This window comes from Blennius ocellaris, assembly GCF_963422515.1.
Source record: "Blennius ocellaris genome assembly, chromosome: 17".
In the NCBI taxonomy this organism is placed as follows: Eukaryota; Metazoa; Chordata; class Actinopteri; order Blenniiformes; family Blenniidae; genus Blennius; species Blennius ocellaris.
In genome coordinates, this window is record NC_137666.1 from 2,420,590 (window position 1) to 2,440,439 (window position 19,850).

At 40.8% G+C, this 19,850-nt stretch overlaps 1 protein-coding gene across 1 annotated transcript in view; it reads right to left on the reverse strand.

Annotated features, from left to right (window-relative positions):
• Positions 1-19,850, reverse strand: part of kif6 (kinesin family member 6) — a gene marked incomplete at both ends in the record, with an annotated part of 64,398 nt that overhangs the window by 7,110 nt on the left and 37,438 nt on the right. The window contains 5 exons of the mRNA XM_080512589.1: positions 662-797; positions 945-1,032; positions 2,732-2,782; positions 11,906-11,961; positions 12,976-13,078. Of these exons, the coding sequence (XP_080368715.1) occupies positions 662-797; positions 945-1,032; positions 2,732-2,782; positions 11,906-11,961; positions 12,976-13,078 (434 nt within the window). The remainder of the gene's footprint in view (positions 1-661; positions 798-944; positions 1,033-2,731; positions 2,783-11,905; positions 11,962-12,975; positions 13,079-19,850) is intronic.

Consider the following 19,850-nt stretch of genomic DNA (forward strand, 5'->3'; position numbering starts at 1 on the left):
CTAGTTTGAGCTAAAATATTAACAGCAATAGTTGTTGTTTTTTTTTTTTAGTCTGCTTCTCTCACTTGTGGGGTGATTGCGCGTCCCATAAAAGAAATTCGACAAATATACGGATATGATGATTTGTGGGACAGTTAACTCAGGTTTCTCTCTAAATATTTCTCAAATCTGTCTTTCATCGCACCGTAAAATCCTCTCTACCTCCTAAAATAAGTTCCCCCTGACACGGCCACTGACTCATCTCTGAACCCCCCACGGTGTTATGTCGAACCCTCGCGGACGTTCTGTTCGTGCGAAGACAAACTGCTGACGCCGTGCGCGGATGTCTGCCGCTGTCTTGCCTTTGAGCTGCTCTCCAGGCACTCTTTTGGGTCACATTGAGTTCTGTTAAACTGCATTTCTCCCCCCCTCCATATATCTTCCCACCGGGGCCCGTTCGAGATGACGATGAACAGAGGCTGCCGCCGGCTGACCTGCGCTGTAAAAGCCGTAACATGTCCACAGAGGAAAAGCATTGAGGAAACACACAAAAGAAAGCATCCATAAATACGGGGCGGAAAATAAAGAGACGAGCCAAATGTCAGGAACGCGTCTCTGACATCCTACGTGCTTTATGCGATGTTGTCACAAGAGTCGGGAAGGGAAAGGTAAGGTCAGTCACCTGCACACGGGAAGCCTCCTGGTCCCACCACTTAAGGAAGTCCTTGTGGAGCTTGACCTTTGACCTCTCCTGCAACAGCTGCAGATGCTCGATCTCTGTCCTCAGCGCCTTCAGCCGACCCAAGGTGCTCTTGCAACTGACAGGAGACATTAGCGGCACCAAATTCATCTTCTGCCCGTGATTCACAGCGTCCGCTGTGTCCAATCAATCCGAACGGGCTCCTTGGGAGACGGTTGGGGAAATGTTTGGAATGGCAATTTATTTGGCGTGCACGTCAACTCACGTCTTTCTTTCTTGCTCAAGGTGTTTGTGCAGCGTTTCTTCCTCCGGGTCGTTCTTCTCCTCGGCCCCAGAGTGATTCTCCACGACGCCTGCGGTATCAGAGGGGAGTCAAGACGTTTCCCTGCAGGGATGCTTCTGCAAGCAAAAACGATTTGAAACTCCACTCATTCAAATATGTGTGACGTGGCTTTTTCTTGGAGGAGGTACCCCTGAACTGATGATCACGAGTTTGTCATGTGTGGGTATCAGCGGCAGTTTTTAATTTTGATTTCAAATACAATGATGCAAGTCTCATTAAAATAATTCACCAAATCTGCTGCAGAGTTTAGCTGCTGTGATCCTAAAACTTCATGAATGTAGGTTTAACAAAAAAAAAAGGTAAACCAGTGTACTTGTAAAAAGCATTTAAACTTAAGAGCAACCAGACACAAGTGACTTATTTTATTTTCACACATTTCTAATTTATTCTCAAAAATTAAATTTTTAACTCTGAGAAAGTCGGAATGATATTTCAATATAATCATTATGTTTAACATTTCTATCTTGTTTTTGATATTTAATTTTGGTCTGTAGAAAACAGTTTTTCGATCTGGATTAAAATCTGTTTCACTGAAACATTTGTGACATCACCGTTCTCAACAATCCCAATTTTTTTTTGCCCCCACTCAAATATTCTATTCTCTCTTTATCTATGCATCATTTCATTTCATTTTAATGTCAAACATTTGAACGGATGAACTGATGAGTGATTTGTATTTTCACCTCAAAGTGAGAACTTTTCAGGTTCGATATGGGGCTTGACTTTGTTTCTTTTTAGAGTCTGCATGTTTTCCCTGTGTGTGTCGGTTCTCCTCCAGGTGAAATGGAAAAATAAAGTGAGTAAGAGTGTAAATGTGTGGTTGTCTGTGCTGCGCTGTGGCCTTCTTTTCACCTGATAGAGGCTGAAATCAACTCCAGTTCCCTGCAGCCCTGAACTGCATAAAGAAGTCGATTAGATTTTTTACTTTATGACTCTTGAAAATAACTTTCATTCTTGAGCGATCAAATGACCTGTATTCCTAAAACTTTAACATCATTCGCAACTTTTTTTTATTAATTTTTTTATTTCAATCGTCCCCAATTTGGTTGAATTTATTTTAATGACATGCAGTCATACTTCGGTGTTTGTTTTCATGCGTGCGTTTCCTTCACAGGCAAAGGTCCAGACTTTGGGCGCAGTGTAATCGAAGCCAAGCTGCTGTGAGACGTCGTCTGATGCGGGAAAAACAAAGACAGAACTTTGGTGTCTGAATTGGAGGAAGATGAGGTTTTTTTTTTGTGGGTTTTTTTTTGGTGGGATTTCTTCATCAAAGCAATTCTGTCACTGATCAGAGCAGAACAGAGGAAATGAGAGAGAGAGTTGGTGTCGTGATGCTTATAGTCTTTGGTCGTCGAGCTTTCAGATTCTGACTGCAGAAGGTCTGAAGTGGCCACTGATGCACATACGACACAAGTGCACGAGCATGTGCGGAGTGTTTACTCGAGTCGCTCGGAGAGCAGCTCAGTGTCTCAAACACAATAAATAGACTTGTCATTGAAGAGCTGTGCAAATGCAAAAGTGTGGTATGAAGTTTTGATTGTGTTGTTTTAGGGGCTTACAAAGAAGGGAAAAACACAACGCTATTTACACATGATTCACTGCTCCATGTGTCCGTGCATATTGTGAATCTGTTGATGTGGGCAGATGATAAATGATCCTGCTCTTTTACATACGCCTGATTAAAACATTGACTGTGAGCTCCGTCTTACTGTGAGTTGCCGTCTCCTTCCTCCGTTGCTCCAGCTGCTTCTTCAACTCAGCTGAGACAGAGAGAAAGAGAAATAGAAACAGAGGAAACATTTTGAAACACAAAGCACATTTTTTTCGCATTTTCTCCAAAAATGAGACACTATATACTGAGATGTTTCACATTAGCATATACTTAATGTTTATTTTCTCGTACAACTCTATATAATCTTCCTTTCATAACGACGATCAAACTGCCTCTGAAGCTTTATACTAGTTGATGATATATTTGTGTCAAGCTTGGAAAGTTCAGCTCTTCTGTATCTCCTTGTTTTGAAGCAAGAACTCCGAAAACATTAACTGTTCTTCTGGAAAGGCACTGAGCTAAAGAAAATACAGATAGCAATCTAAACAGATTGAACACACTGTTGTATTTGAATGACAGACAAACGGGGGGGGGGTTCACAAGGTTATAGTGCTGCGCCTGCGGTCAAAGTATTATCAAGCAATCATCATTGGTGGTTAAACAGACCAATTATCCAGGATTTGCAACTTAGGTACAAATTTGCCGCAAAGATTCAAGTTGTTGATGGACTTCCTGTGGCAGGATCGAGTTTGCTTTTTCACTTCAATTTCTGTTAAACTTTTCTGATTGAATGCTAGTTGTTGTCTCAAAAGATGTCTATTTCTGAAACAGCTTTGTTGTTTGCCCGTAACCACAAAACATCAGGAATCTAAACCACACATTGATATTTACACTCAGGTCCAAACAACCTGGATCAGTAATATAGTGACTGATACCAATGCCTCTTTAACAACTACTTCTTTTTAGACCTTTTAGAGTGGTAACAAAATGGCGGCAGAAGAAATCTGTTTGCAGACGCAACCATCAAGATGAGGATGCTGGACTCGTCTTTTGGTCATGCCTCTTGCACTGATGAACTTGTCAGTGAGTCTTTTAGCAGGAGACCTTCTGAAAACAGAACATCCTGCTGAGTTACAAGCTTCCACAGTCCTGAGAATGAACTCCTGTGACTCCTGTGAGCCAGGAAGCAACATGGGGGAGGCTGCTGGGTCACTGCCTCGACAGAGGCGGCAACACTCGGTTAGCATATGGGCAAGTAATTCATCTCTGCTCCACTGTTTTTTTTCCCGCCTCCTTTTCTGAAATTTGCAGCAGTTGATTATTGTATTGACGAATATGTTGGTGATAAAATGCCCAAGTGGCCCAGGCCATTGGTAAAAGTAAAAGGACAAAAAAAAAAACAACCCCACATTGACTACTAGATCGGTATCTATACTGGAGGGTGAAGGAGCGTTCCAGGATATGTTTTTCCTAAAGGAGACTATTATATATTGAGCTCAAAGATCAGAGTGTCAGATTGTGTTTTCATTGAATTACCAGGGTAATTATGAGGCAGACTAGTAGATAAAAGAGAAATTGAATGGCAGTATCTTCTGTGGTGAGTTTCAGTTACAATCCCCGAGGTCTCAAATGAACGTAGACGGTGCTGCGCTGTGGCTTTTTTTTTTTTCTTCCCTGAAATATGAGCCTATCACCAATCTAAAAGCTAAGGCCAAAGCACCAACAATGAATATTCCAGATGGAGCATTGTTTTGCTTAAAAAAAAAAAAAAAAAAAATGGCTGTGAAGGGAAAACTACCTTTTCATTCAACACCTCTCCCGGTGCCATAAAGCAGCGGGATCACAGATCACGCTTTGGCAAGGCAGTGTGGTTGTGTTTTGCATTTGCTCGGCGCTCGCTCGCAGAACACATTTCAAATTGTTTTGAAAAGTGCCCGTGCAACCAGCTCATCTTTCAAGAGTCCTCACAAAGGGCCCGGTTTTGAAGAGAGCACTTTTGAGGTTTTCAGAAACAGGGGGGAGACGTGAATAGATGATGTGAAACAGTATAAATGACACACACATGAACACATTGTGCCCTTAATGACTGTTTTTTTCCAGACGCCTATGGGTTGAGAACCTCCAAGTGGCTGCGATTGTAAATGAACTGCGACGCCCTGCGGCTTGACATTGTGGTCAGGTTGCAAGTTGGAGTCGTCTATAAAAGATGAACAGCGGCTTCAGCTGATTGACAAAGTCTCCTTTCATGACGATACAAAAGTATTCCGAATTGTACGAGTATGCCATGATAATATAGTTAAGAAAGTAGGTCATGACGATCGGCCATAAAGGATACTTGAACAAGCAGCACACAGTAAGAGTTTGGACAATATTCATACGTCAGCATCTTACGTTTGCCAACAGAACATTCATTATGTGAATCTCCTCCTTCACTACATCCAAAAGATATAGTTTCAGACTGAAATCTGGTGACTATGGAGGACTTTTGAGCCGTTTAAGTTGATGCTAGATGTCAGATGACGGCCACACTAAAGTCATAAAGACATGGATATAGTCAGCAACAGCCTCAATTTCCTGTTTATAACTGACAAGAATCCCCATGTGGTCTAATGCTGTTGAGCATTCGCTTCAAAGTTAAGTGAATTGCATTGTCAGAGTGTATAATCTAGTGTTAAAGAGTGGTTATTTCAGTTACTGTTGCCGTTCTATTATGTTCTACAGTTTCTGTTACAGGCAATTTTCTGGAAACTCCAGAGATGGTTGTGCATGAAAATCCCAGTAGATCAGCAGTTTCTGATACACAGATTTTTTGAATTTCTGAAATATCAGCTCGCTTGACAACAACCATGCCACATGAACAGTAAGTTTTTTGCATTTAGATGATAATAAGGTCATAACCAAGTACGTTTGGTAGCAATCAGAGGAAATTATAAACAAATACATTACACAGGCTTGCACAATAATTGGTTGACTTCTTCACTTACTTTGCTAGGTAAAATATATAGGGAGAATATCCAGATTACGCTATCACTGTCAAAGAAGGCAAAGTAAGATATACTGAATGATTTAGATACTGATAAAGCCATTGGTATATTGGCATCTAGAATTAAAGAAAGAAAGGACAGAAGTAAATGGTCACAAATCACAATTTCCAGCTTTAAATGAATCAAAATAAGAGTTATTATTTGAATCAGACTGAACTTGTAGGCCGCTACCATGGAAAGGTAGCGTCTATTATCGAATGGCAATCACCAGCAATTATCAGTTCCTGTTACCACCGATTCTGGGCTGATTATACTTTAGGAGGTAATTACAGCCAGAGATGACATTTAGTCTTACAAGGAATTTTGTGGAGAGAGAGCGGAAATCAGCTTTATTTTGTTGTTTCAGTGTGGTCAGGAAGCCAATAAATGCGGGATGAAGACCATATGAAAGCACCCATTCCAATGTGGTCTACGTTGTCCAAGCTAAACAGCAACAAAGGTATGGATGGAAACACTTTTTTCTTGAGCCACTTCTTTTTGTGTTCACTGTGTAATTTTTTGCCATACTTTTCATCCATGTGGACGGACCTGGACCGAGCTGAAATATAATGCTGTTTTTCTGGTTCTGTTGGCACATGCAGGCCAAATCAACATGCTAGTCACAGACACTTAGAAAAGCTCTGTTGCTTTGGGTTCTCGCTGAATGCTGCTGATCGAAACCGGCTCGGCGTGTGATTTTGATTGCAGTCTTGGTACGATGTGAGCTGTTGCTTTGATTGGAGCCCTCGTCAGGGTTGGTGTGATTGCGGCTTCGAAATATTGTCCAGCAGCCTCAGTCCTCTTGGACAAGCATGCTTTATCTGATAAAATCCCAACGGCTTTAAATCCTCACTGATCAACTGATAGAAGCAGTTCTAAGTAATTGTAGAACACACATATCCAAAACAGCAGATTCAATGGATGGATCAAAAGAAATCTGAGCAAAAAACCATAGCAACTGAAGCGAATAATAGACTATATTTATATTTTACTTACAAAGTGGTTGAAAATGTTCAGGCATAAGGATTTCCGTGAGTCTGATAGCGACCAAATTGTTTATCGCTTGACAAACCTGTCAGAGTTTTTCCAAATCCGCAATCCAGTGAAGTGCTTGTGGTCTGCAGTTGTTCAGTACAGTGGTGAGTCACTTTCTTTACCAGGAATAAAAAGCAGGCAACAGGGTCATGTAAATGGTCCTAATGAGGCTACACCTCGCAAACAGTCAGATTCCATATTACCACTGCACACCTTTAGGCCCGTTTACACAACATTTTAGTTTTCTCGGGATCCATCTGCAAGTAAATTGAGAAAATTGAAATTTTCTCAAACATTGATATGGCACACATGCAGTATGGTCGTAGTAAATTGGTTCGTGCTTCTCTAATAAAGTGTACATTTACTACACCGTCATCTGGATCACATGTGGAAGCCCATTTTATTTCAGCCCATACTGAGCGGGCCAAAACAATGAAAAAGGAACTTTAATATTTACACTGTAATGTTTTCTGCGCACATTTGTGGGTGTTTTCATGTAATAAAAGCAGCACCTACTAGTGGCCTTAAAAGAAAACGACATCGTTTTCAATGATTCTGACATTTCCATGTAAACAGACCTAGTTTTCAAAGCGAAACACCAAAAAGCGATCGAGCAGAATCCAAGCCTTGACAGGTCTCGGTTGCTTTGGTCTTAAAGGGAACGCCAACATCTTTTCAGATGAAGGCACGAGCGAAACCGTGTAACGACTCAACACATCAACTCTAAAGGGGAATTTACCGCAGTCTATTCACGCTCCAGAACAGGCAACGTGTTTGACAAGTATTTCTGACAGAAGCTGACAAGAAATTCCGTATAAAATGAAAATTTTCATCGGTGTCGAGTCATCGTGGTATGCGGTGTCCTCACAGTAATACTTCACTGCATTTCAGTGCTCCTGTCCCTGGTCCAGGACAAGACTGTGGGCTTGACACGGCAACCTCTTCCAAACCGCACAGGGTCTCACCCCCACCCACCCACTGTCGTCTATAAGGACTGGTTTCAAGCTACAAGCCTCAATAAACATTTGGTGATTTTTGTGGTATGGAGATTGAATGTGATATGCCACATGATTATTGAAATGTGTTCACAATGCAATCATCATGCATAAAATCCAGCCTCTTAATGCCTGTGTGGGTGTTGGCTTTAGCAGACATTCAGAAAAGTTTGCGTCCATGAGTTCCGCAAAGCAACACACAGCTAGTACTTATCAACGATATCGCTTTACCGAAACCGATGATTATATTGATAATTCACTTGAGCCTCCGTTGTGACTTTCGTGATTGTAATATGCGAAGACACCACGGGAAAAAGAAGATGATAGATTTCAAGGGGTTTACCCTAAAAACAACAAAAATGTTCACAAAATCCTGCTGCATACCTACTACGTGATTTTATTGGTAAACCATGTTTATGACGGTTTAATCAAATGTGGCTACTAATAAGACCCATGGCATTTTCATATTAAACTGCATGTCTGACCTGACATTTAAAGTTTCTTGATCACCACTGTCATGTAAACAGAAACCCAACACAAAAAATGTAAATGGGGCCTGAGTCTCATTTCTCTGCCGCTCCTCCCGGCTTTGTTTACTGGAGCTTGACCACTTCTGACTGTCCAATAATTTTTTTTGACGAATGAAGCCAATCATGTGTTCCCAGATTTCTAATTCAGAATGTGGAAAAAGCATGGATAATGAGGTCTGTTGTCAGAACATGTCATCTACATGCTCATATGAGGTGTTTGCGGGAATTTCGACAATCCAAAAACTATTTTCGCAGTTTGTTTGGATGAATAATTGCCAATGCTTTGCTCTTGTGCTTTACCAATCACTCCACTCTGGAGTCCTTTAGAGGGAGCGGTGGAAAGTACCTTGACAGGGATGGGGACCCAGAGCGTCTCATTAATGGCAGTTATGGGACCTGAAGTGGTCTTATATCTACCAGCACATCATTAGGCTTAAATGACACAAGGCCATAAAATGCAGAGTGACAGCCAGAACACTTATCGTCATGGTAATACAGTAAAATAAACTTGCATGTTAAAAGTCATTCTTTGGTCACGTTTAGGGCCCAAAACCACTTGGTTAGATTTTGCAAAGGACACGTCTTTAGCTTCAAACAACTGTGTTTGTAGTATTAATTGCTACTATTTGTTAGTTTTTGGCAATTTATTAGACTTAAACCTCAGACTTCCCCATTCATGATATCCTCCTCTAAATTGACATTTTTCACTTCTGAGATAGCTAGACAGATAGCTAGATAGATAGATAGATAATCACTTTATTAATCCTCGAAGGGAAATTGTTTTGTTGCAGCAATCTGGTACATACGAATATTATAAAATACAATAGAATAGTAATAAAAGTAGAAATAAAAATATAAAAATATCTGGGTATAAGACATAAAGTAAAACACAGAACGGAACATGGGCACTTAGAAATAAGCACGAGATAAAAGCAAGATAAATAAATAGTAAGGTGCAGTGGCAGAGCCATTAGAAGTAGGCATTATATAATAATAATAATAACAATAATACAGATAATAACAATTTTTATTTTAATAAATACTAAAGACTTAAACCTCAGACCTCCCCATTCATGATATCCTCCTCTAAATTGACATTTTTCACTTCTTCTACTCATAGAAGCCATCTTTCACAGAAGGCTGCAGTATTTCGGGGGCATAACCTATAGCAGCGACTTCATAGAACCCACTTTAATGAAAAAGTTGATAACATCAGCACTGCAAATAAATTGCAGCAACAGTCTTGTAAAATCTAGCTAAATATGCGGCAATCATATTAAAGTCTTCGTGCAATATACCTTCTCTAAAGCTTTGGAACAATCTCCTCGGTAATGACGTACATTCCGGGCTCTGACAGACCGTTCCTTGAAATCTACCTCCCAAATCCTGCTGCCTTTGGGCCGTTTCAGCGAAGGTGAGCAGAGGATGAAAGTGGAACTCCAAAGAAGAGGCCAGATGCTCCACCTGAAACGGTGCCGCATAAATCCCCCGACATCTGGCCGAGTAATCAGCAGATGTTGCTCATTTCCAGATGCCCTGCCCTCTTCCATGCCGTAGAAGATGTGCATCAGTGATCCCGCCTGAACAAATATATATCCTTGCACTTTTTGGACCTAAGCGCTCAGAACGCATGCTCCTCCAGCGGGACTGGATTCTGGAGTCTCATCCATTGGCCAAGAACAATAGTGTAAACCATGCAAATGTTTAGACTCTGATGTTTCCTCGGGCTACCGCCTCTCACGTTCTCTCCCGCTACTGACCCTCGCGCTCGGTACATCCATCAGACCAAGCAGCACACGGCTTTTGTCTATTTCATGCCGAATGTTTCCATGTTCTGCGTTGAGCAGGAGACACAGGTGGTGTAACGTTTCCACGCAGGGCCTCCAAGATGGCAAGGAAATACACGAAGCTAAATATTATGGTACAACTTTCCAGCCAGAAGACGCAACTAGCTTCCACGAAAAACACTGCGTCTCATCTGGGAAGAATGCAGCCCCACGCACTTAACAATGTAATGATATTTGACAGCATCGAGACGTTTTCGGGGACTTCTTCCAAAATTGATCATGACGAGGAATTTGGTTGCTAAATCTTAACCCCCCCCCTTCAATTAGTCGGAATCCAGTTTTTCCTCACTCCATCCTAACTGGGTGGGCCACGCTGGGTCGGTGTCTGCGGAGTTACTCATGTGCCTGCTGCATCGCTGATGTGAGGTATGACATGTACAGCTGTGTCAGCATCTCACGGAGTCATTTGCTTGAGAAAAAAAAAAAAATTATAAAAAAAAATCAAAAATAAAAAAAAATCAAATACCAAGGGTGTTAAGTGTATGCTGGCAACGCATGAGGGTGAAGTGGCAAAGGCTACCAAACCACCAAGCGTGATCTAAAGCGGCGATGGTGCCAGTTACTGGTGTAAACCTATCCACTTTAATGGCATGTGAAATGAGCCACAAAAACACACAGTCCAAGGAAATTCATAAAAAAAAATAAAAAAAATAAAAAAGCAGCTTGCAACAGTAAACGCAAACCAGATCGAGCCCGAATATTACATTTCGACTGCTCCGTGTTGAGTGGAAAATTCGACCAAAATACAGTGATATCATCTAAATGTATTGCCGCCGGAGACGGGGCTTCTCGTTCAGTGCCCTTCTGACAAGAATTGAATTAGGACTTGTTTTCACGGAGTCATTTCTAACTTATTTTGACAAGGCACATTTTTCTTCTAAATTTTTTATTGTCTTCTTCTTATTATTGCCCAACACATGATTACATTGGTCAATTTCAATGTGTAGGGGTTGAGGGCTTCCTGTTTTTGAGGCCGACTACTTGTATATTCCTTGTGGTGAAGCCACTGTATGCACGATTGTTAACTTCTCTCTTACTTGTTGACACTGATACAGATACGCCAACTTCCTGGGGAGCGTTCCTGAGCTGACCAACTGTTTGTTCGAGGAGGACTGTTCTGTCATTTATCACACTTGTTTTCTCCTCTAGCCTTTGGCATGGCAAAGCTCACCACTGTGTTCCCACTGGTTCAGAATGGAACAAATAATTTGGCCACGGTTAATGTATTTGCAGTATCTATGACATTGGCTTGTTTTGATTTTCAACCTGATGATGACATAGTTCACCCATTGCTCTTTTTCCTTGTATTAAGTGTGGACTTCAGCTTATGAGTTGAAGATTCCAAATACAAACACCAAACTTTGTTGTGAAGTCTTACTTTTGGTTCCTTATGCATATTGAGATGTGTTGTGATTTCTACACATTTGATATTGACTGAAATTAAATCTGAAAGTCTAATGTTGAAGTAATTCTTGATTGTGCACAGCCAAAATTAATTTGAAACAAAATAAAGACAAAAAGTTGCGTTATCAGTCAAAAACTCTATGGACTATGGAAGTTTTTTCCCTATGGAATCCACCAGCTCATAGACGAGTACGAATAAAACTTGAGTGGTTGACAGGACGAAGTGCTGATGAGCTGGATTAAATAATGTTATGTATGCAAACACCACAGCAGGAAGAAAAAACAAGCAAAAACAAACAAAAAACTGGCACTTCGGAATCAGTCATTGTTACTCTAAAACTACGACCACCTATCGGAGATATTGACGAATAGAGTTGAAATCTGAACACATCAGCTGAAGATCAGAAATGTGTTGAATGATCGTGATGGTAAATGGGGGTGTAGTAGAATGGATTTCTTTTTTCTGTTGCTGGATTCAATCCGGTGAGGCAACTTACTGATTCTGTTTCTGGATTCGTTCAGTTGCATCCCGAGATTCTTGGCCTCTGCTGTGCTGCTCAAAACAATCCAGGTGTTAACAGGCCGAGATCAATGATGAGAAACAAGGATGGCAGAACAACAAGTACAATTTAAAAAAAATCAGATACATTGACGGATCACACAACATGAACATAGTTAATAGTTTTGAGCTTTATAGCATGTGTAGCTGCAAAAAAAAACCCACCTTTTGTAACTTCTTAATAACCAAGTTAGGACCTGAAGAAGTTTTATTTTTCTATATTTTAATTTCAATTTGCATTGAGAGAAGTGTCACTAATATCAGTTATGATGGCTGACAAATGCATGTAAGCATGCCTAGATGCAGAGTGTGCTTTTTTTTAAATACATAAAAACCACAGAAGGGTGCATGAGTTTGATTAATGTCCAGTGAAGGAGATGAGTTCAGATGAGGAAACTACTGAAATGCAGAACTGACATAGTAAAGAAATGAGCTGTTTCATGCTATTTATGAAGTCGTTTTCTCATTCTTATGAGAAATCTTCCTTATAATGAGATGGTTTTACCACAATAACAAGACATCTATGTCATGATAATGAAAAATAACCTTCTCATAATAATGAGTAAACCATCTTATATTAACCACAAGACTTTCACGTAATAATGAGAAAAAGAAATCTTGTCTTAATGAAAAAAACTTTCTCTCAAAACAGCTCAGAAATAGATTTCTTTACTGTGGCAGTTCTAAGTTTCCAGAGAGCTCTCCAAAGAACTAAATGGAACATTGAGAAAATTACGTTTTTAAAATAGTAAACAGCCTAATTTTGGAGAGAAAATCATCAGTGATTCTCTACTGATGTTGGCAAAAGTCAGTCGCTACTCGGCTGTACGATTCCGTCAGTGTGCATATTTTAATAAATTGCCCCTGACAATATGGATCTGATGCTGGTTAAACCGTTGACTCGCTCTCACTGGTTTTAGCCCCGGATGTCTGTGTCGTGTGAAATCTGCTCATCCTTCTGAAACTGAAACAAGCAAATGTCCCACATACTGTATTTTGACGACTCACCGTTGTTTCAGTAGAGTCTTGTTGTCCTCCACAGTCACATGGCCCTCGCGATTCCTCACATATATCTCATAGGCCTCTTGTTTTCCCATCGATAGACTTGGACCTGAGAAGAAAAAGAAACCCGTGATGAGACTTTATTCATTTCCCGCTCTTCCTTCCTTACAAGACCCCGTGGTTGTTGTGCCACCGGAGCTCATCTCCCAGCTCTGGGAAATTGTGCCGAGTCCCGCTGGGCAAATTTAGAACAGTGGGTTCTTAAGCCGTACATGTTCCCACATCCCATAGGTAGTCGGCTCCAATCTGGCAGCCAGATGCGAGCGGTTTTGCCCCCCCCCACCCCCCTTCGCGGTTTCGCTGACCTCCCACCTGATGCTCACAACAAAACCTCATGCCTATTAACCTGCCATCCAATAATTAGAGCGAGAACATAAACACAAATATAAACAGCAATTCTCAACATGTCAGCAGCACGCAGCGGATGCTCTCCCCACACTTGGCCTTGGCGGTTTGCCACGTGTGTCGACATGATTCCGAGCACAAGCCCGCTGACTTGCATTTCTAACTGGGCTTGTATCATAACGTAATGAGCATTATTTTTTATTTAGGTTCCTCACATCTGTTTCATACAGTGACGCAGACTTTCACGGAACAAATGCACCTACACACATCTGTTCACACGGTTTAGGAGTTCATCAGATCTACTTGTACAGAGAAGAAAGGACTGTCGCACCACTGTTGATTTTGAAGGATGACAATATATGATGCCTGTGAAGCCACAAAACAAATGCACGTAAAGCTTGACAAGACTTTCTTGTGGTGAACCTTCAACACACACTGCCATTGTGAAAACAGATACTGTATATCTATGGATTTATGTGTGTAAATAAAGTGAAGTAACTCAAATGTAGATGCATTTTGACATGACGTATCAAACCAATATGATTAATGCTAACGCACTGAAATATGATTTTTTGAGGAGAGTGCTTTGAGAGAGGAGAGAGCTGTGATTTTTAACAGGCTATTTATACAGAATAATACAGAAGATCCAAACGTTAAGTCTGACTTGTGAGTTGTGATTCCATTGTGTGACATGCCAACATAAACAGAGCTTTACTGTTGTTTTGCACAGTTTTATAAACTTGTACATACAGCTGAGTGTTGTTGAATGTGCATATGAAAGAACAATGTTCTTGAATGAAACGTGGAGCCTTTTATAGTGTTCTATTCGCAGGAAGTGACGACTCTCCGAGTTATTATTTTTGAGTTCTTAGTCCCAGTTTTCAAGTGACAAGACATGTTTTTTGTACATTTGTTTAAGAAACGTTTAGCATGGCCATTTTTTAAGGACGGTGTCCATTTACACGGAAACGTCATTTGACGTGTGGGTGATGTCGGTTGTTTTTGTTATAAAACCTTACGCATGTAAGCAGAGAACAATACACGACACACATTAACAATGCACACAATAAACCAAGTTTCAGGCAAATTTTCAGAAATGCCCCATGGATCACAATCGAGGCATTTGTTACTTGTCGCATACGCCAAGAAATCGTTTACCCCATCTTGTATTTTCCAGCTTTAGTAGTTTTGTTTTTCTTAATCGTGTTTTTTCCCCGCAGCATGCTCTTGAGTGTCTGTTTCCAAACTTTATAACACAATACAAAACAACATTATTTCACAAGATTGCCCTGGAAAATCCAAAACTTCCAAATAACCTCCAATAAATCCCCCCCCCGAGTTAAACTGTGCGCGCTTCATACCAAAGCTGCTCTAACCGAAGACATACACGAGGCAGTGCCTCATGTGAGATTAATTGTGGGACAGTCAGGAATTTTATTTCTTTATTTTTGGAAAGTCCTGATTGAAACCAGCAGGCATCTCGCAGACATACATCGCCAGCGCCAACCTCAACAAATCAGTGTGAGGGTTTCTTGAGGGAAACGCACTCCATTCGACTCTTGTAAAAAGCAACATTCCCCAAATATCTAAGAGTGATATGACATCATATTATGTTGTACTAACATAATTTGTGGGGTAATGAGATCACGCTAACCTGAGGCCAACTTTCCTAATTTTCTTTTCCGTGCTCCAAGTGCTGACAAACCTCAGAGGTTTTGAGGAGGCGAGGAATGTGTCGTGGCTATTGTTGCTGTTTCAACACATTTTAGAAATAAAACACCAGCTGCGCCGTTACATCCATTTATTAGAAGATGTTTGCCAAATACAGAAACCCTATTTCCAGACTTTGGTCCCACACATTTACTAGTGCTGAGAATGGAAATTTATCGATAAGCTAATGATTCACATACGACTCTCCAAGTCCATTATTAGGAATATTTATATTATTTTTGTGTCGCGCACAAGTCGTCTCAGTATCATTGGTTCAGTTTTTGCAAAACACACATAAATCTTAAAGACCATCAACACAGTCATTAAAGTTGTCATGCTACTAATGTTTCAGTCAAATATCATTTTGGATGATGTTTTGTCTTCGGTCATTTGCAGTAACTTTATTTCCGTCTCTCCGCAAACTTTTCAATTACTCTTTTTTTTTCCAACCATTTTCTTTGTACTAATATTTAGATTCATATTTAGACTCCATTAACACTACAACATTTCAAGTCAAAATGCATAATTTTTGCGATTTTGCGGGGGCTTAAATACCCTTTGCATTGTTTTCTTTCATTTGCCTTTAACTTCGCCTGCGACTGACATTTTCTTCTTCCCAGGAAAACATCACAGGTAGTTAAATTTTCATCAAACACTCTTAAAACAGACCTACAATCCCTATTCAACAATAATAATCACATATTTCCATTTCAAACACAAATGTTGAGATTTTAGTTACTCCCATCTGGATATTCATCAACACATATGTTTGAGTATCTGCAGATTCTAATCAGGGACATTTTGATTCTCCTAACGAAAACAGTGTGGAATTTTTTGTCGACTGTGACTTTTCCTTTGCAAGATGAAATAAGTTTTTCAACTTTTATACAACTATGGTATGTGGTTTATGTAATTCATGTGACCGAGATGTTCCTATGTGGCCTGAACTTAATATTCCAGGACAGAAACGTGTGGAAGGTCTGCTGGAATCATCACCGTCTCATTACATGAGAGCAGGATTTACGTTAAGATATAACTCTTCCTGTAAGTCTCAAGTCTCCTTTCAGCCCCCCGGTATGTTTAATACAAGTCATCAGAAGCCGTACTGCAGGGACACCTTGTCAATCCATTAGCCGCCTTTTGCACTATAAAAACAATCTGAAAAAGCACAGGAAGAAGATACTGTCCATCTGGACTGACATAAGACAACAAGCAAATGTTGGGGAAACTCACAGTCTCAGAGCGGTTCTGCTTACAATTTACAGTGCAGAGAATCGGGAATTCTATAATGTTGGCAGACAGCTTCTGAAGAGACAGTGGTCATCAGAGAACACTCCCCCAAGTCCATGTTTTATCCTGTGCTGGCAAAGCTAAGGGCTTAGTGCAGTTACTGCAGAAGGATGTATTATGGAAAGAGTAGACTCAATGATATGCCATTCAATCAGCACAAATGGCTTCCATGGAAAGTTCATCATCATTATATTTGCAGTTAATCTTCAGGAGGAGGTTAGGGGGGGGGGGGGGGGTCGCCATCTAGGTAGCCGTAGAGGCTGCCGGCCGCAGCAGCAGAACCTCCGATTAAAGCGAAATTAAAACATTCATAAACATTCAGTGACCCGTTGAGCAAGAGGAAAGAATAAGTGTGGCGCATTTGTTTTGAATTACAGGCCATCTATAGAACGGTGACCTAATGTGCATATAGTTTGGTTATGCATCGCCAAGTGGGTCATGGAAAAGAGATGCTGCAGATGTGAAACACATGACAGACTATGGGGCTATGGATTGTCTAACCCCCCCCCCCCCCCGTTCATTTATGTACGTTTCTGATTTCTTTGGTCAACTCAGTGTCAGAGAGAAAGGAAATATGTATCAATCAAAAATGTGTGACATCAGAGGATCAAGTAATTAAACAAAAAAACATGTATAACCTTGCAGGACTCCTGGAGAGGTAAAGGTCAAAAGCAATACTGGTATGAGAAATGTCCTTTTTGCCGCCCCTGGAGTGGCTCAATGTGTTCTTAAAGGTTTCTTGATGCTTCCCAAAGTGCAGAGCCTCTCTGGCCAACGTCAAGTTTTCCCCTGCTGATTAGCAGCTCGCACCTCGGCTGTGAGAGGTAGTTACAGAGAGCGCAGAAAGACATTTCTCATGAAGTGTGAGAAAAGTGGCTGCACATTCCTGAGTGGACATGTAACTAGTAGCGAGGGACTGCAGGAGCTTTTCCTGGATCTGTTTTCTGACGGATTCGACAACACCGATGTTGCTGGGAGGACGGCACGGGTTGCACTAATTTTATTTCACTGTAAAGTCTGGTTTAGGAGTGATGTAATCGTTTAATACCAACCGAGTTCATGGTTTCCAATATGATGTTAAAATTAGCCCTATTCTCTTTCCTCGCGCTTGACAAGACAAGAAAAGTACAATCCAGTCGTAATTACTTCACGACTGTCAGATTTAGGGACTTTCCAGAGTGGTGTTTCCATCCTTGCAGAATGCCCCAACACAAACAATATGATTACAGTTCTGAGGCATCTGCTTTATATTCTTTTGAAGAGCGAAGACACAGCACAGCATTCAGAGTGGCCACGGTGAATGCGAGCGTTCTTGAATGACTCATTAACTTTGTGGGTCAGCGAGTCGGGCTGCGTTCGGGGGCCGTGAGCATTTCACATGTGAAGATCGTCTGACGTCTCTGCTGCAAATGACAACGTCGCTTTGGCAACAGAACACGGGTGCCTCCAGCCGTCACTGTAACCGTTTGCAGCTGATGGTGAAGCAGTTTGTATGTGGATCGGCTCCTCCTCCTGAGTACATGAGTCTGTCTTCGACAGTATGGGTGGCAGGTACAATTTGGTTCAGGAGACAACTGTTTCCAGTTAACAGAGTTGAGCTATAACGGTTTTTTGGGGGGTAAAGCATCAACTCAATGCCACTGGTACCAGAGGCAGAAACAGACTAACAACAGATAGAAGGGCCACCATTATTCTCCAGATACACAAATGCTTTAAGTTTAGTCCTGAATATGGTATACAGTCTGTATATTCTCTGTATAGACAGATGCAAACCGTATGTTCAGTAGTACCTATGAGTAATGGGTAATTATTATTAAATATTCAGTCTTGGTGGTTGAATACTATCTAAATTGTATAGATTTGTCATTTCTAATTCCCAGAGTGGGTATAGTTTCATTAGCTTCCAATCTGCATTCATATTCTTGATAAACATTTGTACATCTATCCGTTCAGTTGGTTTCAGTCGTCTTGATCATCTGCCCTATAATGTCTTTCCTGTTGACTGTGTGTGTGGTTGTTTTCAAACTGGGTTTCGTTGTTTTCGGTTCTTACTGCTCCCTGCTTACCTTTGCTGATGGACTGCTGCATGTTGGCTGATCACGTAATAAAACTTTACTTTAACTTTGATCTTGGTATTCAACTCTTGCATGTGAGTCTTTCTGTGTTTGACACCCAGTGTCTTTCAGCATTACTTCTTACTTATAACACGATTCCAAGCCAAATTCAAACTCATGGCTATGCCAGGATTGTATATTGGAACACGAGCTACTGATCTGCATAACAACCAAGATTTGCAACATGCAAGTCTTTACAACGACAGCCATAGGTCTTCACTTGCCAAATGTCACGGTTGGCGTATCACGACTTGGAATAAGCTGGTAGGAAGGCCAAACAATTTCATTTTCTTGAACCTCTCAGCATTCGAGGGAGCAGCAGTGAAGCTGTCATTTGATGGCTGCATTGCCAAAGCGTTTGACTGGCCAAAAGTAACTCTATAAGTCTTCTTCAGGAACTCCAGCAATGAGATCGAAGCCAGAAATATACATCAACGCGACATGTGCATTACACAGAAATGACCTGTGTGCTTTTCAACTGATTACGGAACATCTGGATCATTGACATGTAGTATTTCTGCCCTAATATTTAGTATACATTTTTGTGGGATTTGGTGAAAGGGAATCCAACTAAAACACCGTCTTTCTGGGCTTGAATGCCACCATTGTCAATAAGTAGATAATATCAATATGCAAAAGAATGTAAAGTTAATATACTAAACATTTTGAGGAACATTTTGTTCAAGTAGCAGAAGTGTGGTGATAACCAACTGAAAGTAGAATCACTTGAGGTCTTTTCTTTCCCTAAAAACAGAGTACTTACAGGGCCAGATTGAAACAAATCTTCTGACGGGACAAACCAGAGGATATGGTATATCTATAATAGCTGATATACAGTGCCTTTCTAAAATACACGAACGTATAACGGCACATCATTCATCAGAAATTATTTGAACTCCCATTTAATAGCTATACCTCACGAGATCTTTGTCCCTTCTGAAAATGACTGATTTCCTTGCTAATCTTTACTGGAAAGAGTTCAAAAAAAAAAAAAAAAATCTCTTTGTTTTTTAATAGGCGCTTCTTTCAGAAATTCTATTTTATGACCTTATTACTGCACTGGGCATCATTACACAAATATGTCAGAGAGGATGAGGGAGCTGTGGTTAGAACAGACAAGAGTGCAGCCTCAGTTTCGTTGGAAGTTTCTGGCTCGTACGTCTGACCGAGCTCATTAGAAGGGCTCAGGTTTATCATCACACTTAAGGCTCCACTTAACCAAAATTGAACAGGAAAAGCCAAATAAATGCTGCCTCTGGCCAGAGAGCACATCTCAAAAGCTCGAACGGCTCGACTTTGGGCAAACCTCTGCACCGCCGCTGCACTTCAGCCAAGCTCATGTGTCAGAGAGTTGCAATGAAG